Consider the following 26,407-nt stretch of genomic DNA (forward strand, 5'->3'; position numbering starts at 1 on the left):
CCGTCCCTGTACCAGGCTGCACAGAGAACCAAGATAAGTAGCCCCAGTCCCTGCTTTGGGACACCCCCCCATCTAGGCAGGAAACCATTGCAGTTAATGAGTTAATTCTAGGGACTTCCCTGCGGTCCAGTGGTTAAGACTCCACGCTTCCACTGCAGGCGGCACAGGTTCGATCCCTGGTTGGGCAACTAAGATCCCGCATGCCGCGCAGCGTGGCCAAAAAAAACCAAAAAACCAGAGCTAATCCTAAAGAAGGTGTGGGACAGAGGCAGTTGAGGACAAAGGAGGTTCAGAAGGGAAGCCGTGCCTGATGGTTCAGCCCCTCTGGCCAGAGGACACAGGCGGCCCCTGGGAGACGGACCCAGCCCATGAGGCAAAGCCCACCAAGTGCTCCCTGCAGGGCCTGGCCCATCGCAAACACTCCACGCCAGGGGCCAATGGCAGGGAATGCACTGAGTCACACAGCCCTGGGCGGGATCCCACCTCTGCTCCTCAGTTCCTAACTCTGAAAGTGGAATTAAAATACCTAACTTGCAGGATTCTTCTATTAGAGCCTGGGTGGCCACCAAGGTTTTGAAAAAGGGACACTTGTACAACCAGCAGGAGACACTAGAGAACACACCTCCCAAGGGCCTCCCTGCCCTGAGAGTCGGGCCCTCACATTCCTGAAGCCGAGGTTCCCAGCAGCACAGCTTCTGTCAGAGGAGGGGAAAGGCCAGGGCTTTAGGGAAGAGAGGCTGACAGGATGCAGGCACTGGCAGCTGTTCCCACACACAACCAGGCACTTTCATTCCAACCCCAGACGGAGGAGCCAGAGCCTCCCTGCCGGGGACTGAGCCTGCCTGGCAGCTGCTGGGCTTCTGCAGGGCGAAGGGGAAGGAGGACAGTGTTCCCCCCGCACGCCTGCAGTGCTGTCCCCTCAGCCAGGCTCAGCTCCACGCCAGCCTCCCAAGGGGCCAGATCCTCCTTGGACCTTCTCAGGGAGGCAACACAGAAAGGCAGGCAGACGGGCTGTGGGAGGAGCACTGCAGGGGGAGCCTGAGGCCTGACTGCGTGCCGTGCGCTGGTCTCAGCCTCTCTGGGCACATTTTCTTCCTCTGCCAAACTGGACACCGATGCCCACCCACCCAGCCCTCCTCCCCAAGCTCTTGTTCTATGTGCTTAGCACTTGATTCCCCAGAGAGGTGTTTTGTATGCAATTTAAAGGGCTTTGAATGCCCTCAACAAAAAAGCAAGATGGTGGATATCCACACTACCATATCCACTGGGGCCCCTGAGTGGAATGAACGGTGAAGGGGGCCTTATTGCCACCACAAGAACCTGGTTGGAGCTCTGTGAATTTGAGGAAGTCTCTTTCCATCTTAAGCCTCTCTTTTCTCACCTGTAAAATGGATTTAAATGCTGTCCTGCCCTCTTTCCAGGGCTGTTTCAAGCCTAGTAGGCTCTGACACTGGTGGCTGGTAACACTGAGCAAGCCAACATCTCTGAGCCTCCATTTGCTCAAACGCAGGGAGAGGAAGGGGGAGGCTACCTCTCAGGAAAGTTGTGAGAATTCAGTGAAATTGTGTGTAAAGCTCCACCGCAAGAGCCTCATGCCCCATAGCCATTCCCTCCTCCTACCCTAAGCGGTGCCCTGGACTCTCGCACAAGCGCACGCCCTTCCCTGCACCTGGAACCCCCCTCCCACTTCTCCAGCTGCTGAAATTTTGCCCACCTTTCAAGGCCCTCCTCCCACCCCCCACCATGAAACTGTCCTAATTCTACCTCACAAACAAGAGAGAGGGTTTCTCCCTCCTTGGGGTCCCTTCTTGATGGTTCCTTCCTTCCAACATTGATCCAGCCCATCTTGCACTGCAGTTACGCCCCCACAAGACTCCTTGAGAGTTCCCCACGGGCAGGTCACACAGACTGTTTTTACTCATCTCCAGATTTCCTGGAGCGCCAAGCACAGAACTTAGCATGAGCTGGGTCTTAGGGAGGTCCATAGGCCACGACAAGGACTTTGGACTTTGTTCTGAATAACCAGGCGGGGCGGGGGCGGTTGGAGAGCTTTAAAACAGGGGAGTGACATGATCTGAATTATGCTTGGACACTAGGTTAGGTCCCCATCCAGAAAATCTCCTCCTGCATTTGCTGTCCAGGCCTAACATTCCAGAATCGGTGCACAATTCCCTTTATGACTCAGTAACTTCAAAATGCATACAATCCTTATATGTAAGCTATATCTCAATTTTTAAAGTTTTAAAAATAAAAGTAAAATGTTAAGTGCAACTTCATGCCGGGAGAGATCAAAATAAAAGCACCCCCTTCCCCGGGGCAGGATTCAAAAGTTGTCCCTCCACACTATGACCCAGGCTTCCAGACTGGGATCCAGTGGCTGGTGAGCTCCCATCTCAACCCATCCTCCATCTCACCTCCTTCGTTCCCTTTGGATAATTCTACACCTATCTGTGTTCCTGAATGTAAGCTCCTTGGGGGCAAGGGCCAAACATGATTCATTCCATATCTTTCCTCCCCTAGTACCTGCCATAGTGTTCAAGAAATAGCTGATCATTAAGATAGTCACTTACACCTTAGCATGAATTAGAAACATCAGCTCCTTCTTAAGAACAGAATTTTCTAGGGAAAGGCGACAGCAAGCATAAGAGTCTAGGGAGCCATGTGGGTTGAAGAGACAGGACAGGGAGAACCAGAGTTGTAGACCACAGTCCTGAAAAAAGCCTCAAGTGGTCACCCCTATCTTTTGGAATCCATTTCACCACTGGTGAATAGGTAATATATCATTCCCATTTACCCAAGAGAGGTTAAATAATGTATCTAATGTCCCTCACCCATTAGTAAGCCATGAAGACAGGGCAGGAACTCAGGTTTCCTCACCACAGGACCAGAGTTTTTCTATTACCATAGAGAAGGGGGCACACAGTCAGCCCACTTAACAGCTAACTCTATGGGACTGGCCCTGGCTCCAGGGGTGACAATGCTGAAGGGTCCAGGATCCCAGCACACTGGGGGGCGCCGAGTGTGTGAGTTGGGGTGCCCATGGGCATGAACTGCCAAGAGATGGCATCAGCACCAAAGGCCTGTGCCCGCTTCCCAAGGTAACCAAGGCTAAACCAGGACCCTCATGTACACATGCCCCTGGTCCACCAGCAGTAAGATGGGTGCAGGCACAAGTGCACCCCTGGGGGCAGGGAGGGGGCACAGTCCCCCTCAGAGCCCTGGGGAGGCCGAGCAGCAGAGGGGCCCAGGGTCAGTCACCGCCCCCCCACCCCGTCCCTCCACAGCAGAACACCAGCCCGGGAGTCCTGCAGTGTTGGGAGGAAACATCTCTAGTCACAGGCTAAATATCTTTGGTGACAGAGAAGCAATCACAGGCTGAGAAGGACTGTGTTTGTTTTAAGTAAAGAAGAGTACATTCAGGCAGGCTTGGAGGAAACAACAACTACAACCCCTCATCCAAGATGGCTAGCAGTTTAACTGAGCCATGAGGCACATTTATTTTGTTGATTTGGGATGGCAGGGCCTAAAGCGATGAGACTTGGCAGGCTCTCTCTCCATACACCTCAGGGAGCAGGCCTTTCGCAGGAAGCAGCCTGAGGCTGGGGAAGGAGAACGGGGTTGGGGGTTGCCTGTCCCTGCCTGAGCCTTTATACAGTGAAGACCCACCTCCAACCGGGAGGGGAGAGGGGTCAGGGTGAAGATGGCAAGACATAAGGGAGGAAAGCGACCTGTTCTTTTAAGTCAAATCCACACAGCTAAGCACAGCCATGCACAGGCTTTTCCCTTATAAACACCCTCCTGATGCTGAGGGGGGCCTGGGGACGGACCCAGAGGGCATGGGCTCTATCCCCTCCTCTGGCCTGTCTCCTGCAGCCTCCTGCATGCACTGAAGCCCAGGGCTGTGCAGCAGCCTCTCTCCTTGGACGTCCGCTGGGCCCTGGAGGGACCGGGCAGAGCCCCTGGGACCATGGTTGGACTGAAGCCTTCAGAGGTGCCTCCCACAACGGCTGTGAAGTTCCTGGGGGCGGGCACAGCAGCCTGCTTCGCTGACCTCCTCACCTTTCCACTGGACACGGCCAAGGTCCGCCTGCAGGTAGGCGCCCTTTGGCCGAGGGTCATTACTCCCATCAGCGGAGGGGCTGAGTTCTCCACCGGGGCACCTGCAGTGTCTGCCCGCTCGCTCTTCCTCACAGCGGACCCTGAGCAGGCCACTCACCCCACTGCCCACAACCCTGCCTCGCCACCTCCCCATCACCATCACCCAAGACCAAAAGATCTTAATTCCTTGGCAGGACATGCCAGGGCCCTTCATGGCCTTGCCCTACTTTGTAAGCCAAAAAGTGAGAAGTAGAAGTAAGGAATTACTGGGTGAGCTTGGGCAAGCCACTGACAATTTGTACCAAGAAAAACAATCCACGCTGTTCTCCCTGAGGATCCAACACCACACTGTGTACAACAGTTTGTGGGCTGGAAACTGCTACACAAAACTGTCATTTTTACCGGGATGTGATGCTGTGATCATGCTTTTCCAAGGTCCAGCCCCAAGCAGGCCCCCCTGCACACAGCCCCATCCACCCCCCACCCAGCCCCTCACACCGCTGTGGGGTGTCCCTCAGATCCAGGGGGAGAACCAGGCGGCCCGGAGCGCGCAGTACCGCGGGGTGCTGGGCACCATCCTGACCATGGTGCGCACCGAGGGCCCCCGCAGCCCCTACAAAGGGCTGGTCGCCGGCCTGCAGCGCCAGATGAGCTTCGCCTCCGTCCGCATCGGCCTCTATGACTCCGTCAAGCAGTTCTACACCCCCAAGGGATCGGACCGTGAGTGCTGAGGGGGTGGGCGGAAGCAGAATCTAGGCTGTGGGTCAGAAGACCAGGGCAGTGCAGACTCAGAGGCAGAGCTGGGGCGTGAGAAGTTGGTAACATGCTCATGAGAAGACTCTGAGCCTCCGTTAAGGAGGCTCTGGAACCTTGGCCCAAGAGAGGAAGGCATCGAGCAGGGGAAGCCCCCAGAGATCAGCATCAGGCCCAGAGAGGTGCTGGGTGGCAGAACACTGGCCCACTCACTCTCCTCCTCTCCAGACTGCAGCATCACTACCCGGATTTTGGCGGGCTGCACCACCGGGGCCATGGCAGTGACCTGTGCCCAGCCCACGGATGTGGTGAAGATCCGATTTCAGGCCAGCGTGCACGCTGGGCCCGGGAGCAATAGGAAGTACAGCGGGACAATGGATGCCTACAGGACCATCGCCAGGGAGGAAGGGGTTCGGGGCCTGTGGAAAGGTAGGTCTGGACTCCAGGTTCAGGGGGTCTTGGGCAGTGATTTCCCTACCCTAGGGCTGGAGCAGGGAACTGGGCAAGGGGGCAGCCCAGCAAGTGTATTTCAGCGACTCTAAAGAAACATCCCAACCATTGCAACATCCCAGCTGACCCGCCACCCTGCCCCAAATTCAGTTCAGTTTGCCAACTCTTCACCACGTGCAGGACTGTGAGGGAGAGAGAAATGAATAGAAGACATCCTCGTGGCTCTCACAGTCACACAGAGGAGAGGGGACATGTCAAGGAGCAGCTACTCCACAGGGCAGGATGTGCTGGGTTCACGCGCAGGGGCAGGGCCGGAGGCAGGAGAGGCCATGCGGGCTGGGGGTTGGGGGGGGGAGGTGACGCACAATCTAGGCCTCACAGGCTGAGCCGGCTCAGCAGAGAGTGAGGGAAGGGCCTCCGAAGCAGAGGCCGACGAGGACGACTGCAGGGCATGGAGAGGAAACAGAGGCCACTGGGGGAAGCAGCCATGAGGAGGGGGCTTCCTTGGGAACAAGGCTTTAGGGTTCCCTACGTGTCTGAGTGGTGGCCACCTTGACAAATGCTGTTGTCTCTCCCACGTGTGGCTGGGGCTCACGTGAATCTTGCAGAGGAAACAGTGACCCAGTGAAGGTTAAAGGCATGACACCTGGGTCACAGCCTCACTTGCTGTGTGCCTTCCTGGAGCCCAGCCCTCATCTGTGAAACCGGGGCGGTGGGGAGGGGGGGGGGGTCTTGACGCTCTCCAAGGGCCCTTCCAGGGCTACATCCTGTCACTGTTCCAAGAGCCTAGCCTCCCGCTTCCAAAGAAAGGCTTCCTTTTCTGCCTCTAGCCAGGTCTCAGGGAGGCATATTTTAATTTTGATAGATATTGCAGATTATCCTCTGAACTGTGGCCCAAACAAATACAAGAGGGCCTCTGTTTTTTGTCTCTAAGATGGACATGGATAATGTGAGAGTTTTTAAACATCAGAAAGGAAAGTATGGAATCTGCCCACCTGAGGTGGGCTCCTCTGAGACCCCTGGAATGGGGCACCATGTCCCCCCAACTGGGGCCTGTGGCCTTGCAGCCAGGGGTTCCATTTCTCCTCTTCCCCACTCATCAGCCCCACCCCCTCCCTGACAGGAACTCTGCCCAACATCACGAGGAATGCCATCATCAACTGTGCTGAGATGGTGACCTACGACATCATCAAGGAGAAGCTGCTAAACTACCACCTGCTCACCGGTGAGGCCCTGGGCTCCAGGCAGACGGCCCTCCCATAGCAGAGAGGGAACCCGGGACACCAGAGAGTGGGCACCACCCACAGGCAACTGGGCTTCAGAAGGAGTAGAGGGAGGCGCAGTGCCCAGCAAAAAGTGCCCAGCACATCATCATGATGAGTAGGAAAGAACCCTGGACAGGAGGCCCGAGACCTGGCTTCCAGCCCCGTGCCACCTCTCCCCGTGCACCTTTAAGCAAGGGTCACATTCTCTGACTACAGTTTCCTCCAACTAGGTGGTTGGACTGGATTACCTTCCAACCCTGGGACAGCCCAGTTCTGTTTTACGAGTCCTTACCAAGAGCTCCGCCCTGGGCACTGTGAGAGATTTGGAAAACACTATCCTTACACTCAGGGAGTTCACAGTTTCATGAGGGACAAACAGTGGACACATATGAAACAGAAAGCAAGGGCACACCTCGTCTCACAGCCCAACATTTGCTCTTCCCTAACCTGCGACAGACAACTTCCCCTGCCACTTCGTCTCTGCCTTTGGAGCTGGCTTCTGTGCCACAGTGGTGGCCTCCCCAGTGGATGTGGTGAAGACCCGGTATATGAACTCACCCCCAGGCCAGTACCGCAGCCCCTTCGACTGTATGCTGAAGATGGTGACCCAGGAGGGCCCCACAGCCTTCTATAAGGGGTGAGCCTCCCCTCCTGCTGCCAGTACTCCCTCCTAGAGAAGCAGGCCTCCCTCCCCAGCTCCCTTCCTTCCCGCCATGTGGATTGTGTCTACCATGGGTCCACCTGGAAACACACTGGTGAACAGCACAGGTGTAAATGCCACAAAGGACAAGTATAAAGACCTACGGAAATGATTTTTAGAAAGAGTGGACCAGGTCTGATTTGGAGAGTCAGGGAGGCTTATCTGAGAAAAAGGTTTCTAGGCATAGGTCAAAGTGCCATCCGCAAACGTCCTGGGCAGGGGAGGAGGAGGGAAAGGTGGTTGGTAATCCTGAGACTTTTCCCTGACCCACCGCCATCACTGTGGATCACCACAGTCGGCAGCCCTAGTGCCCAATGTGCTTCATGTTTTCTTGCTTCTCTGCCTTGGCATTTACTGTTCCCTCTGCGTGGAATGCCTTTCCTGAGCCATCCACATGCTCTACATCTTAGCTGTCCTTCAAGACTAGTTCAAATGCCACCTCCTCCCTAACACTCTCAGGTGTAAACTTTCCCCCTCTGTGAACTTCAGTGATACTTCCTCCACACCACTTTCATGGGATCTACCACTTCCTACTTTGTATCAATATTATAGTATTTGTAAGTTTAAATTATCCCCCATGCTAGAGTGCAGGCTCCTTGCAGCCAAGGACTGTGGCTTATACAGTTGACCCTTGAACAATGCAAGGGTTAGGGGCATGGACCCCATGCAGTTGAAAATACGTGGACAATTTATAGTCGGCCCTCCATACATGAGGTTCCTCCATTGCCATGGTTCCTCCAAATCCCTGGTTCCACATCCACAGATTCAACCAACCACGGATCCAACCAACCGCAGATCATACAGTACTGTAGTATTTAATATTGCAAAAAGATCTGTGTATAAGTGTACCCTCACGGTTCAAACCTGTGTTGTTCAAGGGTCAACTGTATACATCTTCCATATCCCAGAGTCCCCAGCACCAAGGCAGCACTCTATAGTCATTAACAATCATCATGACTGCTAAGTCCCTAAGTATGAGGCCTTTTGCTAAGCACTTCACAAATACTATCTCACCCCCCTGAACTGGGCCATGTTCTCCACATTTACTGGGGAAGAGACCGAGGCTCAGAAAGGTCATGGAACTTGTCCCAGCTCACAAAGTTTGAACGGCAGAGCCACGGCTCAAACACTGACCATCAGATACCACCCACATCGTCCATCCCACGCTAAGCTCTTTGCTTGGCCCTCTTACCTCCACCACTGAGGATAGTTTTCTGGCACCCAGCGTTAGATTGGGCCCAACAAGCAACCATGTTCTCGACCCTGGGATGACGTCACAAAACTGAGTTCCAGCTGACAGTTCTTTTCCTGTAAGTGCCGCCATCATTTCACTCTTCAGCTGTAGCCACTTGTCTCGGTTTGTACTTTCACTTGGCAAACATTCACTGAGCATCTTGCGGTTGCTGGGCCCTGTGCTATGCGCTGTACCTTAACTCATTTAATCCTTTCGACAACTCCGTGCGGTAGGTGTTGCTGTCCTCATGTTACAGATAAGTAAGCTGAGGCTGAGAAAGATTAAGTTCAAGAAGCTGTTCAAGCTAGGATGTGAATCCAGGTCTAACGCCAGAGTTCACATTCGTTGTCCCCGTGCTATACGCCCTGTGAGGGGCCCAGGCTGAGGGTTCAGGAGAGACCTTGGTGGGAGGTTCTGGTGCCCAAGCTGAGTCCCACGGAGCCAAGAGCGAACAGCCCGGCAAGGAGAGAAGGAGATATTCCAAGCAGAAGGAGCAACACGGGCAAAGGTGTGGGAGGAAGCGTCTGGCAGGAGCTGAGAGGACCAGGAGGGGATTAGCAGAGAGAGAGGCTGAAGAAGAGGCAGGGGCCGGGCCGCTCCCTGAGTCTGCGAAGCACAGCCGAGGGGGGCTATCGCCCAGCCGCGCTACCTACCGCAGGACTGGCAGGCTCTCCGGAGAGTAACTAAATTTGGTGTCACGTTGTTTTTGCCCCTCCAGCTGGAGGCCGAGGTCTCCGCAGGGGTGGCCACTCAGGTTGTAAATGAGCCCAGAAATACCCAGCAGCAGAATGGAGTCAGGTGGTTTTAACTGAGCTACTTAACCTCGGTTTCTGAAGAGAAAGAACTGGCAACAATCATAGCTACCTGATAGAACCGTGAGAATTAACTGCCTGACACAGTAACACGGCTCAAAATGTTAGTTTTCTTTCCTTTCCCAACTCCAGCTTCTGCCTAAATTCCTTCAGTAGAGAAGAAACTGACTGAACAATCTCAGAAAATGCTCGTGACTAACAGAAGGCTAGTCCTTTGGCACCAGCACCGAGTGGGGAGAGCACATAGATCCATGTGGGACTCCAGTCCACCCACCTGACCATGTGGTTGTTTCTCTCGTCAGATTTACACCCTCATTTTTGCGTTTGGGAGCCTGGAATGTGGTGATGTTCGTCACCTACGAGCAACTGAAACGGGCCTTGATGAAAGTCCAGATGCTACGGGAATCTCCATTTTGACTAAGACAAGGCCACTTGGTACTTAACTAGGACAAAACCAGTTAAGGGTGGAATAAAGCAGCGGGTCCACACACACAAGGACATAGACCCACACATGTTTACAGAACTGTTTACTTGCTGCTGACTCAAGAAACAGAAGAGGAGGAAGGACTGTGGTCTTCAGTGCTTTGTCTTAAGAACACCTTTGTTTTGCACTGACAACATGGAAAATAAATTACATTAATTTGTGAAACCCATCAGGTTGGATGCCTAACATTTAGGCAAGGAAAAACAAAACAGATCCATTTGGATAAAACGGAAGTTTGCAAACTTACATCCCCTGAAAAATCTGATTAGACGATGAATTATAAACAGGAAAGGGACAGGAGTGGCATGCGATTCACTTGGAAATCAGCCGAGTCTACAGGGGCACCGCCAAAGCAACACAAAGCTTTTGACTGCAGCCTTCGGTTAGCCAGGCATCATCAGCTATATTTGTAGCGTGCCTGCTGTGTAAAACCCACCGGGATTCCAGGAAACGTGAGAAGAAAAGAAAACCTAGAACCTGTGCCAAAGGAGCACTGCTGAGCCAGTGTGAGGCTTAGACCCATAAATGTTTGCTGATGACACTGGAGAATCAAGAGGGCAGCCTCAGTCTCTTTCCTGTAAAATGGAAGCAATAATCCCTTTCCTCCTACCTCACTTGGGGTGTTTATGAGGATCAAGTGAGAAGGTAGGCAAGAAAGCACATTATAAAAGCAAAAGCTCTGTAAAAATGTAAATAGAAGGACCATGCCTTGGGAAAGATTTTGTAGGTCAGTGAGGAAGTGCCAGGGAAGAAGTTTTTGAAGGACACAGTTGTCTAGAGGTGAGACCAAAGGAACCAGGGGTTTGGGGGCCAGGGGTGACAGAGAATGATGTGCAGCTGTGGGAGGCCCCCACTCCGTGCTGGACTGTGAGGCACCTTGAAGGGTGTGGAGTTTGGGGACAAAGAGATAAATACTGAGCTGAGAGCCTAAAGTACCAGGAATCAGAATTTTTGGAAAATTACTATGACTCAATAAAGGAATTCACACCTTGAGTGTGGGAATGAGAATAGCCACTTTTCTGCCTTCTCTTTCTTGGATGGAATCACCCTTTCTCGCTTCAGGCTTCCTGTGTGTCAGCGCTGGGCCACACCTGGCCCACACACATACACTGCCTTCTGCCCTTCTGCAGGCTGGCTGCTCTGTCGTTTAGGGGTTCGGCACCTCCATATGTAAAAGGCAGGCTTGAACCAGATAACCTCCTTCTGAACTTAACTGGCCGTATTTCACATTGATAATTGGGACCCAGAATGCCAGACTTTCTGCTTCTTAGCAGCCTGTGTGGCTCTGATGACAGAACTGGGTTCAAACCACAGACACACACACATACACACACACACAACTATTAGCAACCTAACCATGGGGAATCCTTGCACCTCAGAGTCCTACAGAGAAGTGGGAATGACAATCCTCACTTTGCAGGAGGTGTTCAGTGATGTCATCCTTCCTTCCCTACTCTGACTCCTCTGCACCCTGGGGAAAAACGAACATCCACTTTCCGAAATCAGCACTTTCCTAAATCTAAATCATAATTTTTGAGCATCTACATATACGAAGTGGAAAGTCCAAGCAAAAGCAAAAAAATAAAAATTATTTTGATTTAATGTCTGGTTCAGCTTTCAAATAAAAGCTATATTTAAAACTTTCTCTTTCTTTTGACTTGACGGCATGTGCAAATCATTTTTAAACACTTGGTCTTGATTTGTAAGTTCCTAGAGGCCAAGGACTATGCCTTCCATGAGTTTCTATGTAGCAATATTAACCCATCATCTATCCAGAGCATACTATTCAGATGATGCTGCTGAAAGAGAGGGGATAAATGCTTCTGAGAGATATTTTGATTGAGATCAGAAGCCTAGTGACCTCCAACTTCAGGCTTTTGGGAGAGGGAAAACAAGATTGGTGGGAGGTCTTCTGAGGTTTTTCTGGGCAAAATACTAGATCTCTTTCCCCACTTCTTAAAGGCAAAGGTTGAACCAAATGACCTAAGACTAAAGTTCTGTGATTCTAAGAACTAAGAGCTTCCTCCAAGCCACAGGCATTCCCTTCCTAGTCCTGCCTCCCACTTTCTGCCACCAGGAAGCCAGGGATGCAAACTCCTGAGGTCAGATCACCAGCTGAGGCCAATACTCATTCCCCCACTGCACCCTCACAGACACCTACCTCCATCAAGTCACTCAAAATGTTACTGAACCAGGCTTACCTGGTGGCGCAGTGGTTGAGAGTCCGCCTGCCAATGCAGGGGACGCAGGTTCGTGCCCCGGTCCGGGAAGATCCCACATGCCGTGGAGCGGCTGGGCCCGTGAGCCATGGCCGCTGAGCCTGCGCGTCCGGAGCCTGTGCTCCGCAACAGGAGAGGCCACAACAGTGAGAGGCCTGCGTACTGCAAAAAAAAAAAAAAAAAAAGTCATGTACCACAATGTTCACTGCAGCTCTATTTACAATAGCCAGGACATGGAAGCAACCTAAGTGTCCATCGACAGATAAATGGATAAAGAAGATGTGGCACATATACACAATGGAATATTACTCAGCCATAAAAAGAAACAAAATTGAGTTATTTGTAGTGAGGTGGATGGAACCAAACTTGAATCCTCTTGCCCACACATAGTAAAGCTGATCTACTGACACTGGGTTGTGGTGAAGGAAGGTACAGCACCTATTGCAGGGCACCAAGCAAGGAGTTCAGGAAAGCTAGTACTCAAAACATGTGAACTCCCTGTTTGTTTTGTTTTGTTTGTTTGTTTTTGGCTGGGTCGAGTCTTAGTTGCGAAACGCTGGATCTTTCGTCACAGCGCACAATCTTCTCTCTAGTTGTGGTGCACAGGCTTGTCTTTAGTTGTGGCACACAGGCTTAGTAGTTGCAGTGCATGGGCTCTCTAGATGCAGCGCGTGGGCTTAGTTTCCCTGTGGCATGTGGGATCTTAGTTCCCCGACCAAGGATCGAACCCGCATCCCCTGCATTAGAAGGCGGATTCTTAACCACCAGGGACCACTAGGGAAGTCCCCCACACACACCAGGGATTGAACCAGTGCCCCCTGCAGTGGAAGCACAGAGTCTTACTCACTAGACCACCAGGGAAGTCCCAGCAAAGCATTTTTAAAGGCAAAGTGAGGGAGGGGCATCCCAGGGTCTGTGAACAGCTTGTGCACAATTCTCTGATTGGTTGATGGTAAGGTAACAGGATGATGTCACAGGGGTAACATTATCAATCCTCAGGCGCCAGCAGGTCTGGGGGCTATGGGCTCATCATCATCAAGTAGTTAATTTCTTCCATTTGGTGGAAGTTTTAGCATCTGTAAAACTACTCAGGAAATGAGCATCAGATATGATTATCTAGGTAATTCACAGAGGAGCTAAAGCAGAGACTATAGGAGAGGGGTCTGTCCCAGGAAGGCCCCATCGGGCCCTGCTGGGTTATAGAAAGAAATCTGCTTTTTCACAAGCTCTTCTAGTATACCAGGAAAAATGAGATAGTTTGACCCCTGACTCAGTCACATTAGTGACATAGTGGATTATTGACTTCACAGAAATCTTGTTAGTAAAAGTAATATTTTTAAAGGAAAATTTTATTCAGGAGGAATGAATGTTAAGTAAGGAAATATAATTATACCTCTATAGATGAGTTAATTTGTGTCGGGACACTCTGAAAAGTACAGAGCGCCATACAAACCAAAGTATTCATTGTGCATACATCGTTAACCACACATTGTACTAGGCGCTGAGGTGAACGAGGCCCGTCCTGCCTTCAGGGAGTTCACTGGGGTGGTGGATGGTGGGGCAGGAGAGACGACGATGCAGTGTGATGAGAGCCACCGTAGGGAAATGCACAAGGCACTCAAGAGCAGAAACCCAGATGAAGGACACCTGACCTGGTTTGGGGCCCAGGAAGCTTCTTTGCAGAGGACACCTAAAGGACAGATAGGAGTTATCCTAGCAAAAGAGGGGAAAGTCATTCTAGGTAGAGGGAATGGCTTGTACAAAGGCCTAGAAAGAAGCAAGAACAAGGGGCATTCAAATATTGCCAGCAACTAAAGGGAAGCAGTGAGAGAGATGGGGATAAAGAGGAAAACAGGGGCCCTGAAAGGCTGGAGAAGCCACATATTATGGACTGAATATTTCTGCCCCCAAAATTCATATGTTGAAGCCCCAACACCCAATGTGATGGTATTTGGAGTTTGGGCCTTTGAGAGGTAATTAGGTTTAGATGAGGTCATGAGGGTAGCACCCCCATGGTGGGATTAGGGTCCTTATAAGAAGAGGAAGAAAGACCAAAGTGCTCTCTCTCCACCATGTGAGGACACAGTGAGAAGGCTGTCTGCAAGTCAGGAAGAGGGCCCCCACCAGGGAACCTAATGGATGGGCACCTTGATCTTACTTCCCAGCTTCCAGACCTTAATGAGAAATAAACTCCTGTTGCGAAAGCCACCAGGTCTGTGATATATTGTTATGGCAGCCTGAGCTAAGACACCACCCTAAGGAGTCTGGGGTATTCTGAGGGTAATGTGGAGCCACTGAAGTGTTTCAGGTAGGGATGACTGACTGCAGTGCAGAGAATGAATTAGTGGGGTGGACTCTGGTCACAGGAAGATGAAGCTGTTGTCATAACCCAGACAAGAGTATTGGAAGTGGGAGCTGAGTGAATAGAATAGTAATAAAATCAACAGAAGATTCCATCTGGAAGGAGTAGTGAGAAAAAAGGACAATGCTCACATGTTCTAAGTAACTTAGAAATACCCTCAGTAATATTCCCAGCAAATCATTTTTTGGCCTCTGAACCAAACCACTTGGGTAGTAGCAGACTCACCATCTCCAGCTCTGCCTAGTAGAGAGTTTTCTGATAATGAATCAAAGGCACAGATCTTGTAGCATTTATTGCTTTGCCGACTTCTGTTATTTGTTAAACATATGCTGGGTCTGACATACATAGGGGACTAAGATGCCCCTCTGACAGGCTCCCACAACCCTGGTCACACTGTGCCCACCTGTCTGATGGTCACACTAGCCTATAAGTTCCTTGCAGGCATGAACAGGGTATTGTTTACACTTGTATCCCTCGCCCTTAGTAGAGTGCCTGGAATATTGCAAACTTAATGAGTGAATGAATTAATGTTTTAATTTTTAAAAATTGTAATAAAAGTCACAACATAAAATTTACCATCTTAACTATTTTTGTGTTCAGTGACATCAAGTTCGTTTATAATGTTGTGCAGTCATCCATCCCGAGAACTTGTTTCATCTTGCAAAACCGAAATTCCATACCCATGAAACAATAACTCCCCATTTCCCTCTCCCAGGAAGCCCTGGCAACCACCATTATACATTCTGTCTCTCAATTTTACTGTTCTAGGTACCTCATATAAGTGGAATCATATAGAATTTATCTTTTTGTGACTGGCTTATTTCACTTAGCATAATGTCCTCAAGGTTCATCCTATAGCATGTGTCAGAATTTCCCTCTTTTAAAAGGATGAAAAATATTCCATTTTATATATATATATGTATGTATGCCACAATTCGCTTATCCATTCTTCCATCAATGGATATACTTAGGTTGCGTCTACCTTGTGGCTATTGTGAAAAATGCTGCTATGAACATCGGTGTACAAATATCTCTCCAAGACGCTGCTTTCCATTATTTTGGGTATATACCAAGAAGTGGAATTGCTGGATCAATTGCTGGATCATTCTGTTTTTCAGTTTTTGAGGGACTGCCATACTGTTTTCCATGGCAGCTGTACCACTCTGCATTCCCACCAAGAGTGCACAGTGTTCCAATTTCTCCACATCCTCACCAACACTTATTTTCCATTAAAAAAAATAATAACCATCCTAATGAGTGTGAAGTGGTATCTCGTGGTTTTGATTTGCATTTCCCTGATGATTAGTGATATTGAGCATCTTTTCATTTGCTTATTGGCCATCTGTGTATCTTCCTTGGAGAAATGTCAATTCGAGTCCTTTGCCCAACTTTGAATTGGGTTTTTGTTGTTGTTTTTGAGTTTTAGTAGTCCTCTATATATTCTGGATATTAACCTCTTATGAGATATGTGATTTGCAAATATTTTCTACCATTCTGTAGGTTGTCTTTTTACTCTGTCGATTGTATTCTTTGATGCACAAAAGTTTTTAATTTTCATGAGCTCCAATTTGTCTATGTTTTCTTTTTTTTTAATCAATTTATTTATTTATTTATTTTTGGCTGCGTTGGGTCTTCATTGCTGCGTACGGGTTTTCTCTAGTTGTGGCGAGTGGGGGCTACTCTTCGTTTTGGTGCACGGGCTTCTCACTGTGGTGGCTTCTCTTGTTGCAGAGCACAGGCTCTAGGCACACGGGCTTCAGTAGTTGTGGCGCACGGACTTAATTGCTCTGTGGCCTGTGGGATCTTCCTGGACCAGGGCTCGAACCCGTGTCCCCTGCATTGGCAGGTGGATTCTTAACCACCGCGCCACCAGGGAAGTCCCTGTCTATGTTTTCTTTTGTTGCCTGTGCCTTCGGTATCACATTTAAGAAATCATTGCCAAATATAATGGTATGAAGCTTTTATCCTGTGTTTTCTTCTAAGAGTTTTATAGGTTTTTTGGGTTTGTGGGGTTTTTTTTGGTCACGAGGCATGAGGAATTTCCCCAACCAGGGATCAAACCTGTGCCCCCTGCATTAGAAGTGCAGAGTCTTAACCACTGGACCACCAGGGAAGTCCATATAGTTCTCTAGATCTTATATTTAGGTCTTTGATCCATTTTGAGTTAATTTGTGTGTATGATGTTAGGTAAGGATCCAAGTTCTCTCTAAAATAAATAAATTTTTAAGAGCTAAAGAAAACCCCTTCCTAAAATAGAGCTTTGCCTTTGAGAGCAAAAAACAATGAATAATCTATTTTTGCAGAGGGGGTGGGGAATCTCTTGAGTATTCAAGTATACATCTCAATTCATGTCAATGGAATGAGTATGAACCTCGTAACAAAAACCAAAGTTAGAATCCCCGTTCTGATACTTATTAGCTATGTGACATGGGTCAGATTCTTGGTCTCCTTAAGCTTCAGTTTATTTACCTATAAAACATGGGTAATAATTTGACAGACAGCAAAAATCCACAGCTTTGTCAACTAAAAGTGGTAAACTTTGTAGGAAACAAACTGGATTCCTCATGCATTCTTGGTGGAAATGTAAGATGGTAGAGCCACTTTGGAAATTTTTGAATTTTTTAAAATATTAAATATATATTTACCATCTGATCCAGCCATCCTACTTTTAGGTATTTACCTAAGAGAAATGAAATCATATATCCACACAAAGATTTGTACATGAATGTCAATAACAGCATTATTCATAATAGCCCCAAACTGGAAATATGTAATCCAAATGCCCATCAACTGGTGAGTACACAAACAAAATGTTCTATGTCACTGTGATGGAACACTACTCAGCAATAAAAAAGGACCAGACTGCTGACTCATGCATCAACATGGATGGGCCTCAAAAAACATTATGTTCAGTGAAAGAAGCCAGACACCAAAGACTACATTGCACTTATATGAAAATTTTAGAAAATGCAAAGCTGTAGAGACAGAAAGTAGATCAGTGGTCATCCAGGGCTGAGGTGAGAGAAGGAAATGACTGCAAACAGACACAACACAACTTTTGGGGGTGATGGAAGTATTTTAAAACTGGATTGTGGTCATTATTGCACAACTGTATAAATTTACTAAGAATTAATTAAATCATACACTTAGCAATGAGTGAATTGTATGGTATTTAAGTTGTACCTCAATAAGGCTATTAAGAGTGCAAAAGGTTATGACAGTTCATGGCAGTACTACTGTAATAGACAAAAAGTGGACACAACTGAAATGTCCCATCAACAGTAGAGTGAATACGCTGGATATACTCATACAGTAGAGACTATACAGCAACGATAATTAAAGATCTACAACTTCATGTAACTTGGCTGAATCTCACAAATTTAATGTTGAGTGAAAGACAGAAAATAGTACAATTCCATGTATATGATGTTTAAGAACAGGCAAAACAAATATTTGATGTTAAAAATCAGTAGAGGGGGGCTTCCCTGGTGGCGCAGTGGTTGGGAGTCCACCTGCCGACGCAGGGGACGCGGGTTCGTGTCCCGGTCCGGGAGGATCCCGCGTGCCGCGGAGCGGCTGGGCCCGTGAGCCATGGCCGCTGAGCCTGTGCGTCCGGAGCCTGTGCTCCACAACGGGAGAGGTCACAACAGTGAGAGGCCCGCATACCGCAAAAAAAAAAAAAAAAAAAAGATCCTGCATGCCACAACTAAAATCTGATGCAGCCAAATAAATAAATAAATATATTTTTAAAAATCAGTACAGTAGTTATTCTCTGGGAAAATAGTGACTGAGAAGGGACATGAGAGGTTGTTTCTGCGGTGTTAATGTTTCTTTTTAAAATTTTTTAGCTTTATTGAAGAATAATTCACAAATAATATTAATGTTTCTTGATGAGTGCAAATTATATAGAGGCATTCACTATATGAAAGTTTATCAAGCTGTACACTTATGATTTGTGCACTGTTTAATATGTATGTTATACTTCTATAAAAATTTTACTTAAAAGTGCACTCAGGGCTTCCCTGGTGGCGCAGTGGTTAAGAATCCACTTGCCAATGCAGGGGACCGGGTTCGAGCCCTGGTCGGGGAAGATCCCACATGCCCGGAGCAACTAAGCCCGTGCGCCACAACTACTGAGCCTGTGCTCTAGAGCCCATGAGCCACAACTAATGAAGCCTGCACGCTTAGAGCCCGTGCTCTGCAACAAAGAGTAGCCCCCGCTCACTGCAACTAGAGAAAGCATGTGCGCAGTAACAAAGACACAACTCAGCCACAAATAAATAAAAGAAAATTGATAAATAAAAAAAAAGTGCACTCAACTTGAAGAAGGGACCACTGGTGATCTCCAAGAAGTGTGTGTGTGTGTGTGTCTGTAGGGATGATGAGAGGTGCTAGCCACGTAAAGATCTGAGGAAAAGTGTTCCAGGAAAAGGGAACAAGCAGTCCACAGGTCCTATGGGAAGGAGCTTGGCATGTTCAAAGAACAGAAAAAAAGACCTGTGTGGCTGGCGTAAAGTGAATGAAGAGATGAATGTGAGATCATTCATTTATTCATTCATCAGACATGTAAGAGTTGTGCCAGAAGCTGACATGTCAGAGGACAGCCAACTGTCCAGAAAGTTTGGCAGAGAAAGAAAGGAGAAAAAATAGCCACTGTAAAAGGAGTAGGAAAGTCCTGAGGTTATCTTTTAATTTATACACATACACACACACACACACACACACACACACACACACACACACACAGAGTAGAAGAAAGGAAAGATTGAAGATAGGAGGAAAGGTCCTAGAGAAAACAGAAGAGCATAGAATAATGCATGCAGGTAGGAGGGATCACTCTGGAAAGGATATGGTAAACCTAGAAATAAGAGTCACATAGGCAAGAATTTTGAAATGGAGAGAAGCAAAATGAAGGCATTCTCCAATCCTTTCATTGAAATTTGAGGAACAGTCACATATGAGAGTAGATGAGTGAACCTGCATAATTATTTACAAGAATGATGATTTTAATTTTAAAAGCTCTTTTTTCCTTAAAGTATAATTTAATGAAGAAACTGAGATTCTCTGATGCACCCCTGACACTGTTCTCTGCCGTGCTGAGCTGTATGGAGCCCTCACCGGGCAGCCGGGCATTCCAAAGTGTAAGGCACCAGGCCTCCTGCAGGCTCCCCACCAGCTGTCCCAGGGCCCTTGCACCATGGATAGGAAGTTCCACATCAGGCACAGCCACTCACGGAACAGGCTGCCCACCAACACGTGATAGGGTCTTGGAAATTCACAGAGGAAATATGCAAAGCAGATTGTCCTCTACATACCCACAGTCAGTTATGATACAGAAATATAACTTAAACACGTCAAGAAAGATTGAATGCAAATACTCTGAGGAACTATTACAGTCGAGATTATTTCACGCTGTATATTTACCATTTATTGGGTATTGTGGTAAAGGGTCTGAGGATAACACCATTATCATATTACACTGAGATTATAGAGGACATTATGAACAATGAAAAAAGTTATGCTTTAGGAGTTCCCTGATGGCCTAGTGGTTAGGATTGCGGGCTTTCACTGCCGTGGCCCAGGTTCAGTCCCTGGTCTGGGAACTAAAATCCCACAAGTCGCCTGGCGTGGCCAAAAAAAAGTTATGCTTCATTGCCCAATTTTATTAGGGCTGACTATCTAAGTTTTCTTGGCAATAAAAAGATAGCAGTACATTGATATTATGAATCAGTGTAGATCATCAAACTTTTTCTTTTTGAAATTTGAGGAATGGTCACATCTTCTACCAATAAAGCCAGTGGAAACTGCCAAAGAGGCATGGTGAGTGGTGTAGGCTGGTCAGAACTCAAAAATGACATAAAAAGATGTGCATTTTGCCTGAGAAATATACTCAACTCTCTGAATCCCTATATTACAATATGCTACATAGTTTATACAACAAAGGATTTATTTGAATTATTTATTATTTATCTGAATTTTATTCTCCTGAAGGTTTTGTAATGAATTGAGTTCAAGATGACTAGGTGATTACTTTGAAACTTTATATTTCTTTCAATAGATGAGCATACTAATGTTGCAGAGCTTGCAAATGTCCTTGAGATAGACATGTCACTGGCTAAGAATGTTTCCATGTATTGGTGCTTGGGCTCTGCCCCTAAGAAGAGGCATAAGTAATAAATGTGCAGCAAGTACATTCGTCAAGGTGCAATGTTCCATCTGCAAAAAGATTTAAAAGGACTTTCCATCCACAAAAGATACTCTTTTTATTCGATATAAGATGGCAATGAAAGGGACTCCCCTCGTGGTCCAGTGGTAAAGAATCCACCTTCCAATGCAGGGGATGTGGGTTCAATCCCTGGTCGGGGAACTAAGATCCCACGTGCTGCAAGGCAACTAAACCCGCGCACCGCAACTACTGAGCTCACGCGCTTCAACGAGAGAGCCCACGTGCCGCAAACTACAGAGCCCACGTGCCCTGGAGCCCGCGGGCCACAACTGGAGAGAGAAAACCTGCACGCCACAACTAGAGAGAAGCCTGTGCGCTGCAACGGAAGATCCCATGTGCCGCAACTAAGACCCGATGCAACCAAAATAAACCAAAATTAATTAATTAATTAAATTTAATTTAAAAAAAAAGATGGCAAGGAAAGTAGGAGTCCTGAAAAGAAGTTTTGTCAGCTCTGGTACTGATAGAAATAGTCAAGGTCCAGCTGACACAGCCAGTATAAGCAATTTGGATCTGTCTACAGGACTCACAAAGCATATTGCTTGCCTATTTGACTCAACACTTTACTTTGTAATGATGAGAAATCCTGTACCAAAAGTTGGCAGACTTTCACATAAGTCTCTGGACAGCTTCCTTACAGAACTAGAAAAGGTTCAAAACACTGATGAAGAAAAAGTGCAGACTGCAGAGATATTTTGATCAGGCACTCACTCTGAGAAACACCATACTGTCTCTGTATAATAATGATACAGTCACACAACTACATAGCCAGAACAATCAATTATGGTTTTCTTCTGGATCTTTTAAAATGTGTGAGAGCCTTCTTGATTCGGACCCTGTGACTTGCAGCAGAGTTCTAAACAAAATTACACATGGCTTGTTTCCATGGCTCCTCTCATTTATGAATACAGCCCATCAGCAATAGTACTCCTCAGAATATTAGACCAGTTATCCAGAAGCCACTGCTCAGAAGTCAGATCCCTGTTTCTTTTACTGGACAAAGGTAGAAGACTTCAAAAACCATCAGATATATTTCAGAGCTAATACTGAGTATTAATAATGTTTTGGAGTCATAATCCTGAAGTAATTCCTACTTCAGATTAGCTCAGATGTTAAATGATGGGATGAGAAAAACCTTTTCCATTTGATTAAAACAGAACTATAAGGAAAGTTTGCTGTATCAATATGGATGTTCATAAAACATTGCAAATATTAAGGAATAAAGTGGGCTTGCAGGGATTTCTGTGAATGTGTCACCTTATCTAAGCTTCTAGTCAACGTGTAAACAGAAAACCTGGTGATGCTTCTGATGAGAAAGGAGAACCTGATTTACCGTATTTAACTTCTGGCTCAGAGCAAATGAAGAATCCTGTGAAATGGTCATTGAGGAAGCAACAACGGACTCAACAACAAAACACAACTCTGATGTTGCCACAGCAGAAGTGACTGGCTTTCTCTTAAGCTGTGCTTTGAAATTCCACTATTTAGCTCTGAATTAAATGAGAAGTTTGTAGGGAAACTGCTACATACACCTTTTGCAGAGAAGAAAGCCATCAAAGACTCTGACATTGCAGCATAAAATTCTCTCTACATGTCCTTAACTTTGCTCACTCATTCAGGGAAGGTGCTTCAACACTGGATATACACACTGAGGCCAACTTTTTCAAGTCCACTTTACCATCTTATGCTGATACGGGAGTTCTGCTTCTTGTAAATTAGAGATGCCATCGTATCAGAATGGTTTAGAGTGTCACCTTCCTCACTTCTCACTGCTAATCTTCATTTGCAGTAATTTAGTTACACCATTTGTTATTCACACTTGGTGTCTTTTTTTCTTTCTTAAAGTTAGCTTTATAGTGCCAGTCAAAAAAACTATTCTGCTGGTGCAATATAACTTACACTTAATGATGTTAAAAGTGTGTTGTATTGATGTTTGGCAAACATTTAATTTTGTCTGGAGTCTTGCTCATTACAGCACATCCTAATGCAACAAAAAGCTCCTTTTTTTTTTTTTAATTGATCCCTAGGTTGTTTGTTTCTTTTTAACAAAGAACTTTTTAGCAATCAGCACTGTACTTTTATTTTAAGGCAAAATTTTTTGTTTTGTTTTCGTTTTTTAGGGGGTTTTTGGCCATAGCAAGCAGCATGCGGTATCTTAGTTCCCTGACCAGGGATTGAACCCAAGCTCCCAGCATTGGAAGCACAGTCTTTTTTTTTTTTTTAATTGGGGTATAATTGTTTTACAATGTTGTGTTAGTTTCTACTGTACAGCGAAATGGAGTTCCCTATGATATACAGCAGGTTCTCATTAGTTACTTATTTTATACATATTAGGTAGTGTATATAAGTCAATCCCAATCTCCCAATTCAGCCCACCTTCCCTTTCCCCCACTTGGTGTCCATATACTTGTTCTCTACATCTGTTGTCTCTATTTCTGCCTTGCAAACCGGTTCATCTGTACCATTTTTCTAGATTCCACATATATGCATTAATATACAACATTTGTTTTTCTCTTTCTGACTTACTTCACTCTGTATGACAGTCTCCAGGTCCATCCATGTCTCTACAAATGACCCAATTTTGTTCCTTTCTATGGCTGAGTAATATTCCATTATATATACGTACCACATCTTCTTTATCCGTTCGTCTGTCGATGGTCATTTAGGTTGCTTCCATGACCAGGCTATTGTAAATAGTGCTGCAATGAACATTGAGATGCATGTGTCTTTTTTTTCTTTAATTAATTAATTTTATTTATTATTTATCTTTGCCTGCATTGGGTCTTCATTGCTGCGCGCAGGCTTTCTCTAGTTGTGGCAAGTGGGAGCTACTCTTCCTTGTGGTGCGTGGGCTTCTCATTGCAGTGGCTTCTCTTGATGTGGAGCACGGGCTCTAGGCACGTGGGCTTCAGTAGTTGTGGCACTTGGGCTCAGTAGTTGTGGCTCACGGGCTCTAGAGCGCAGGCTCAGTAGTTGTGGCACACGGGCTTAGTTGCTCTGCAGCATGTGGGATCTTCCCAGACCAAGACTCGAACCTGTGTCCCCTGCACTGGCAGGTGGATTCTTAACCACTGCACCACCAGGGAAGTCCACATGTGTCTTTTTGAGTTATGGTTTTCTCTGGGTATATGCCCAGTAGTGGAATTGCCAGGTCATATGGTAATTCTATTTTTAGTTTTTTAAGGAACCTCCATACTGTTCTCCATAGTGGCTGTATCAATTTATATTCCCACCAACAGTGCAAGAGGGTTCCCTTTTCTCCACACCCTCTCCAGCATTTATTGTTTGTAGAGTTTTTAATGATGCCCATTCTGACCAGTGTGAGGTGATACCTCATTGTACTTTTGATTTGCACTTCTCTAATAATTAGTGATGTTGAGCATCTTTTCATGCATCTCTTGGCCATCTGTATGTCTTCTTTGGAGAAATGTCTATTTAGGTCTTCTGCCCTTTTTTTCCTTTTTTTCCATTTATTTATTTATTTTTAGCTGCATTGGGTCTTCGTTGCTGGGCATGGTCTTTCTCTAGTGGTGGCAAGCAGGGGCTACTGTTCATTGTGGCACACAGGCTTCTCATTGTGGTGGCTTCTCTTGTGGCAGAGCACAGGCTCTAGGTGCTTGGGCTTCAGTAGTTGTGGCACATGGGCTCAGCAGTTTTGGCTCACGGGCTCTAGAGTGCAGGCTCAGTAGTTGTGGCACACCAGCTTAGTTGCTCTGCAGCATGTGGGATCTTCCTGGGCCAGGGCTCGAACCCATGTCCCCTGCATTGGCAGGCGGATTCTTAACCACTGTGCCACCAGGGAAGTCTTCTTCTGCCCATTTTTTGATTGGGTTGTTTGTTTTTTTGATATTGCGCTGCATAAGCTGTTTGTATATTTTGGAGATTAATCCTTTGTCAGTTGCTTCATTTGCAATTATTTTCTCCCATTCTAAGGGCTGTCTTTTCATCTTGTTTATGGTTTCCTTTGCTGTGCAGAAGCTTTTAAGTTTCATTAGGTCCCATTTGTTTATCTTTGTTTTTATTTCCATTACTCTAGAAGGTGGGTCAAAAAAGACCTTGCTGTGATTTATGTCAAAGAGTGTTCTTCCTATGTTTTCCTCTAAGAGTTCTATAGTGTCCAGCCTTACATTTAGGTCTTTAATCCATTTTGAGTTTACTAGAAGTGCAGAGTCTTAACCACTGGACCGCCAGGGAAGTCCCTACATTTCTTTTTATTAATCTAAGGATAAACTTTATAGACTTTATGATAACTGGTAACATTTATAAGCAGTCACTGAATATTGTTATGGAGATTTTATGTTACTTTAACAAATCTTATTTAATTTTATATTTTGTTACCTACACTTTTGGGGATAATGGAAAGTGATTTAACTCTCCCTGTGAAAAGACTTCTTGGTATTTAGAATAAAAAGAGTATAAAACAATAAACAACAATTACTGAGAGAAGATATGATGGGACATTAAGAATTACTATGGAGGGAATTCCCTGGCAGTCCAGGGGTTAGGACTCCGTGCTTTCACTTCTCCCTGATCAGGGAACTAAGATCACACAAGCCGAGCAGCTGCACAGCATAGCCAAAAAAATAAATAAAGTTAAAAGAAAAAAAAAGAATTCCTGTAGATACCTATAAATTATGTATATCAGCTGAACCTTGTTGAAGGTATGCAAATCAGTACAATTTAACCTTGTTTTATATGTGGAAGATAATGCAAATCAGCAAAATTATGTACAATTTAACCTTGTTTTATAAGGTCTTAATTCAGACTATAAAGTTTCACTGACATTTCGCGAGAAATTTTGGAAAACATTCTTTTTTTTTTTTTAACCCATTTAGAATTTATTCAGAGTGCAAGAGCAGTCCTTGAAAGGATGTTAACATGGTCTGATTTGCATTTTGTTTTGTTTCTCTCTCTCTTGTTTTTTTTGGTAGCAGCATTATTGAAATATAATTCACATATCACACAATTCACCCATTTAAAGAGTAAAATTCAATGCTTTTTAGTAAATCAGAGTTGTGCAACTATCACCACAATCAATTTTAGAACATTTTCCTCATCCCCAAAACAACCACACCCCCTTACCTGTTATCTGTCATGCCCAAGTTCCCCCATCCTCCCTAGCTCTACTTTCTGTCTCTATAGATTTGCCTATATAAATGGGAACATACACTATGTGGTCTTCTGTGACTGGTTTCCTTCACTTAGCATAATGTTTTCAAGGCTTATCCATATTGTAGCATGTATCAGTACTTCATTCCTTTTTATTGCTTTTTATACTGTTGAATAGTATCCCATTATTTGGGTATACTACATTTTATTTATCCATTCAACAATTGGTGGACATTTGGATTATTTTCTATTTTTGGCAAATATCCTATTTTTAAACAATGTTTATGTGTAGACTTTGTCACTCACTGTGGGTTTTCTTTTCATAGAATCTCTAAGGAAAAATAGAATTTTTCCATTTTGGTAGCAATGGTTGCTGCATGCTATCACCTTGATTTAAGAATTTTTTGTTTCGTTTCTATATCAACTAACATAAAATTGAATTTGATGTTTGCAAACCGAGGATTATGATTTCAGGTTAAAGCTACACATCAGAAGCACTGAGGCTAGACTTCCCTAGTGGCGCAGTGGTTAATAATCCTCCTGCCAATGCAGGGGACACAGGTTCGTATCCCTGGTCCAGGAAGATCCCACATACCACAGAGCAACTAAGCCCATGCACCACAACTACTGAGCCTGCGTTCTAGAGCCCACGAGCCACAACTACTGAGCCCGTGCACTGCAACTACTGAGCCCGC

The 26,407-nt window shown here is 46.2% G+C and overlaps 1 protein-coding gene, 1 non-coding gene and 1 pseudogene across 3 annotated transcripts; 2 read left to right on the forward strand and 1 right to left on the reverse strand.

Annotated features, from left to right (window-relative positions):
• The first annotated feature begins 3,167 nt into the window (after positions 1-3,167).
• Positions 3,168-9,965, forward strand: UCP3 (uncoupling protein 3). 2 transcript variants are annotated; one of them, XM_029209651.1, is made up of 6 exons: positions 3,168-4,093; positions 4,617-4,818; positions 5,080-5,280; positions 6,425-6,526; positions 7,023-7,203; positions 9,615-9,965. In XM_029209651.1, exons 1-6 carry the CDS (start codon positions 3,968-3,970, stop codon positions 9,727-9,729), a joined length of 927 nt encoding a protein of 308 aa, XP_029065484.1. In that variant the 5' UTR covers positions 3,168-3,967; the 3' UTR covers positions 9,730-9,965. The 2 variants fall into 2 exon arrangements, with proteins under 2 accessions (XP_029065484.1, XP_029065483.1); XM_029209650.1 differs by having other exon boundaries at positions 4,043-4,818; positions 9,615-9,910.
• Positions 9,966-13,590: 3,625 nt separating this feature from the next.
• LOC114887554 lies at positions 13,591-22,828 on the forward strand (annotated as a pseudogene).
• TRNAR-UCU lies at positions 16,418-16,490 on the reverse strand. Its single transcript has one exon. It is a non-coding gene; the product is annotated as a tRNA-Arg (tRNA).
• Positions 22,829-26,407: the final 3,579 nt, after the last annotated feature.

This window comes from Monodon monoceros, unplaced genomic scaffold, assembly GCF_005190385.1.
Source record: "Monodon monoceros isolate NGI ecotype Baffin Bay Population unplaced genomic scaffold, NGI_Narwhal_1 Super_Scaffold_7, whole genome shotgun sequence".
NCBI classification, from domain to species: Eukaryota; Metazoa; Chordata; class Mammalia; order Artiodactyla; family Monodontidae; genus Monodon; species Monodon monoceros.

Coding starts and splice junctions, on each gene's coding strand:
- UCP3 (XM_029209650.1), top strand. CDS start 4,296: ATGCCAGGGCCCTTCATGGCCTTGCCCTACTTTGTAAGCCAAAAAGTG. Junction 5,281..6,424: donor GGTTCGGGGCCTGTGGAAAG/GTAGGTCTGGAC, acceptor CCTCCCTGACAG/GAACTCTGCCCAACATCACG. Junction 7,204..9,614: donor CCCACAGCCTTCTATAAGGG/GTGAGCCTCCCC, acceptor TTCTCTCGTCAG/ATTTACACCCTCATTTTTGC.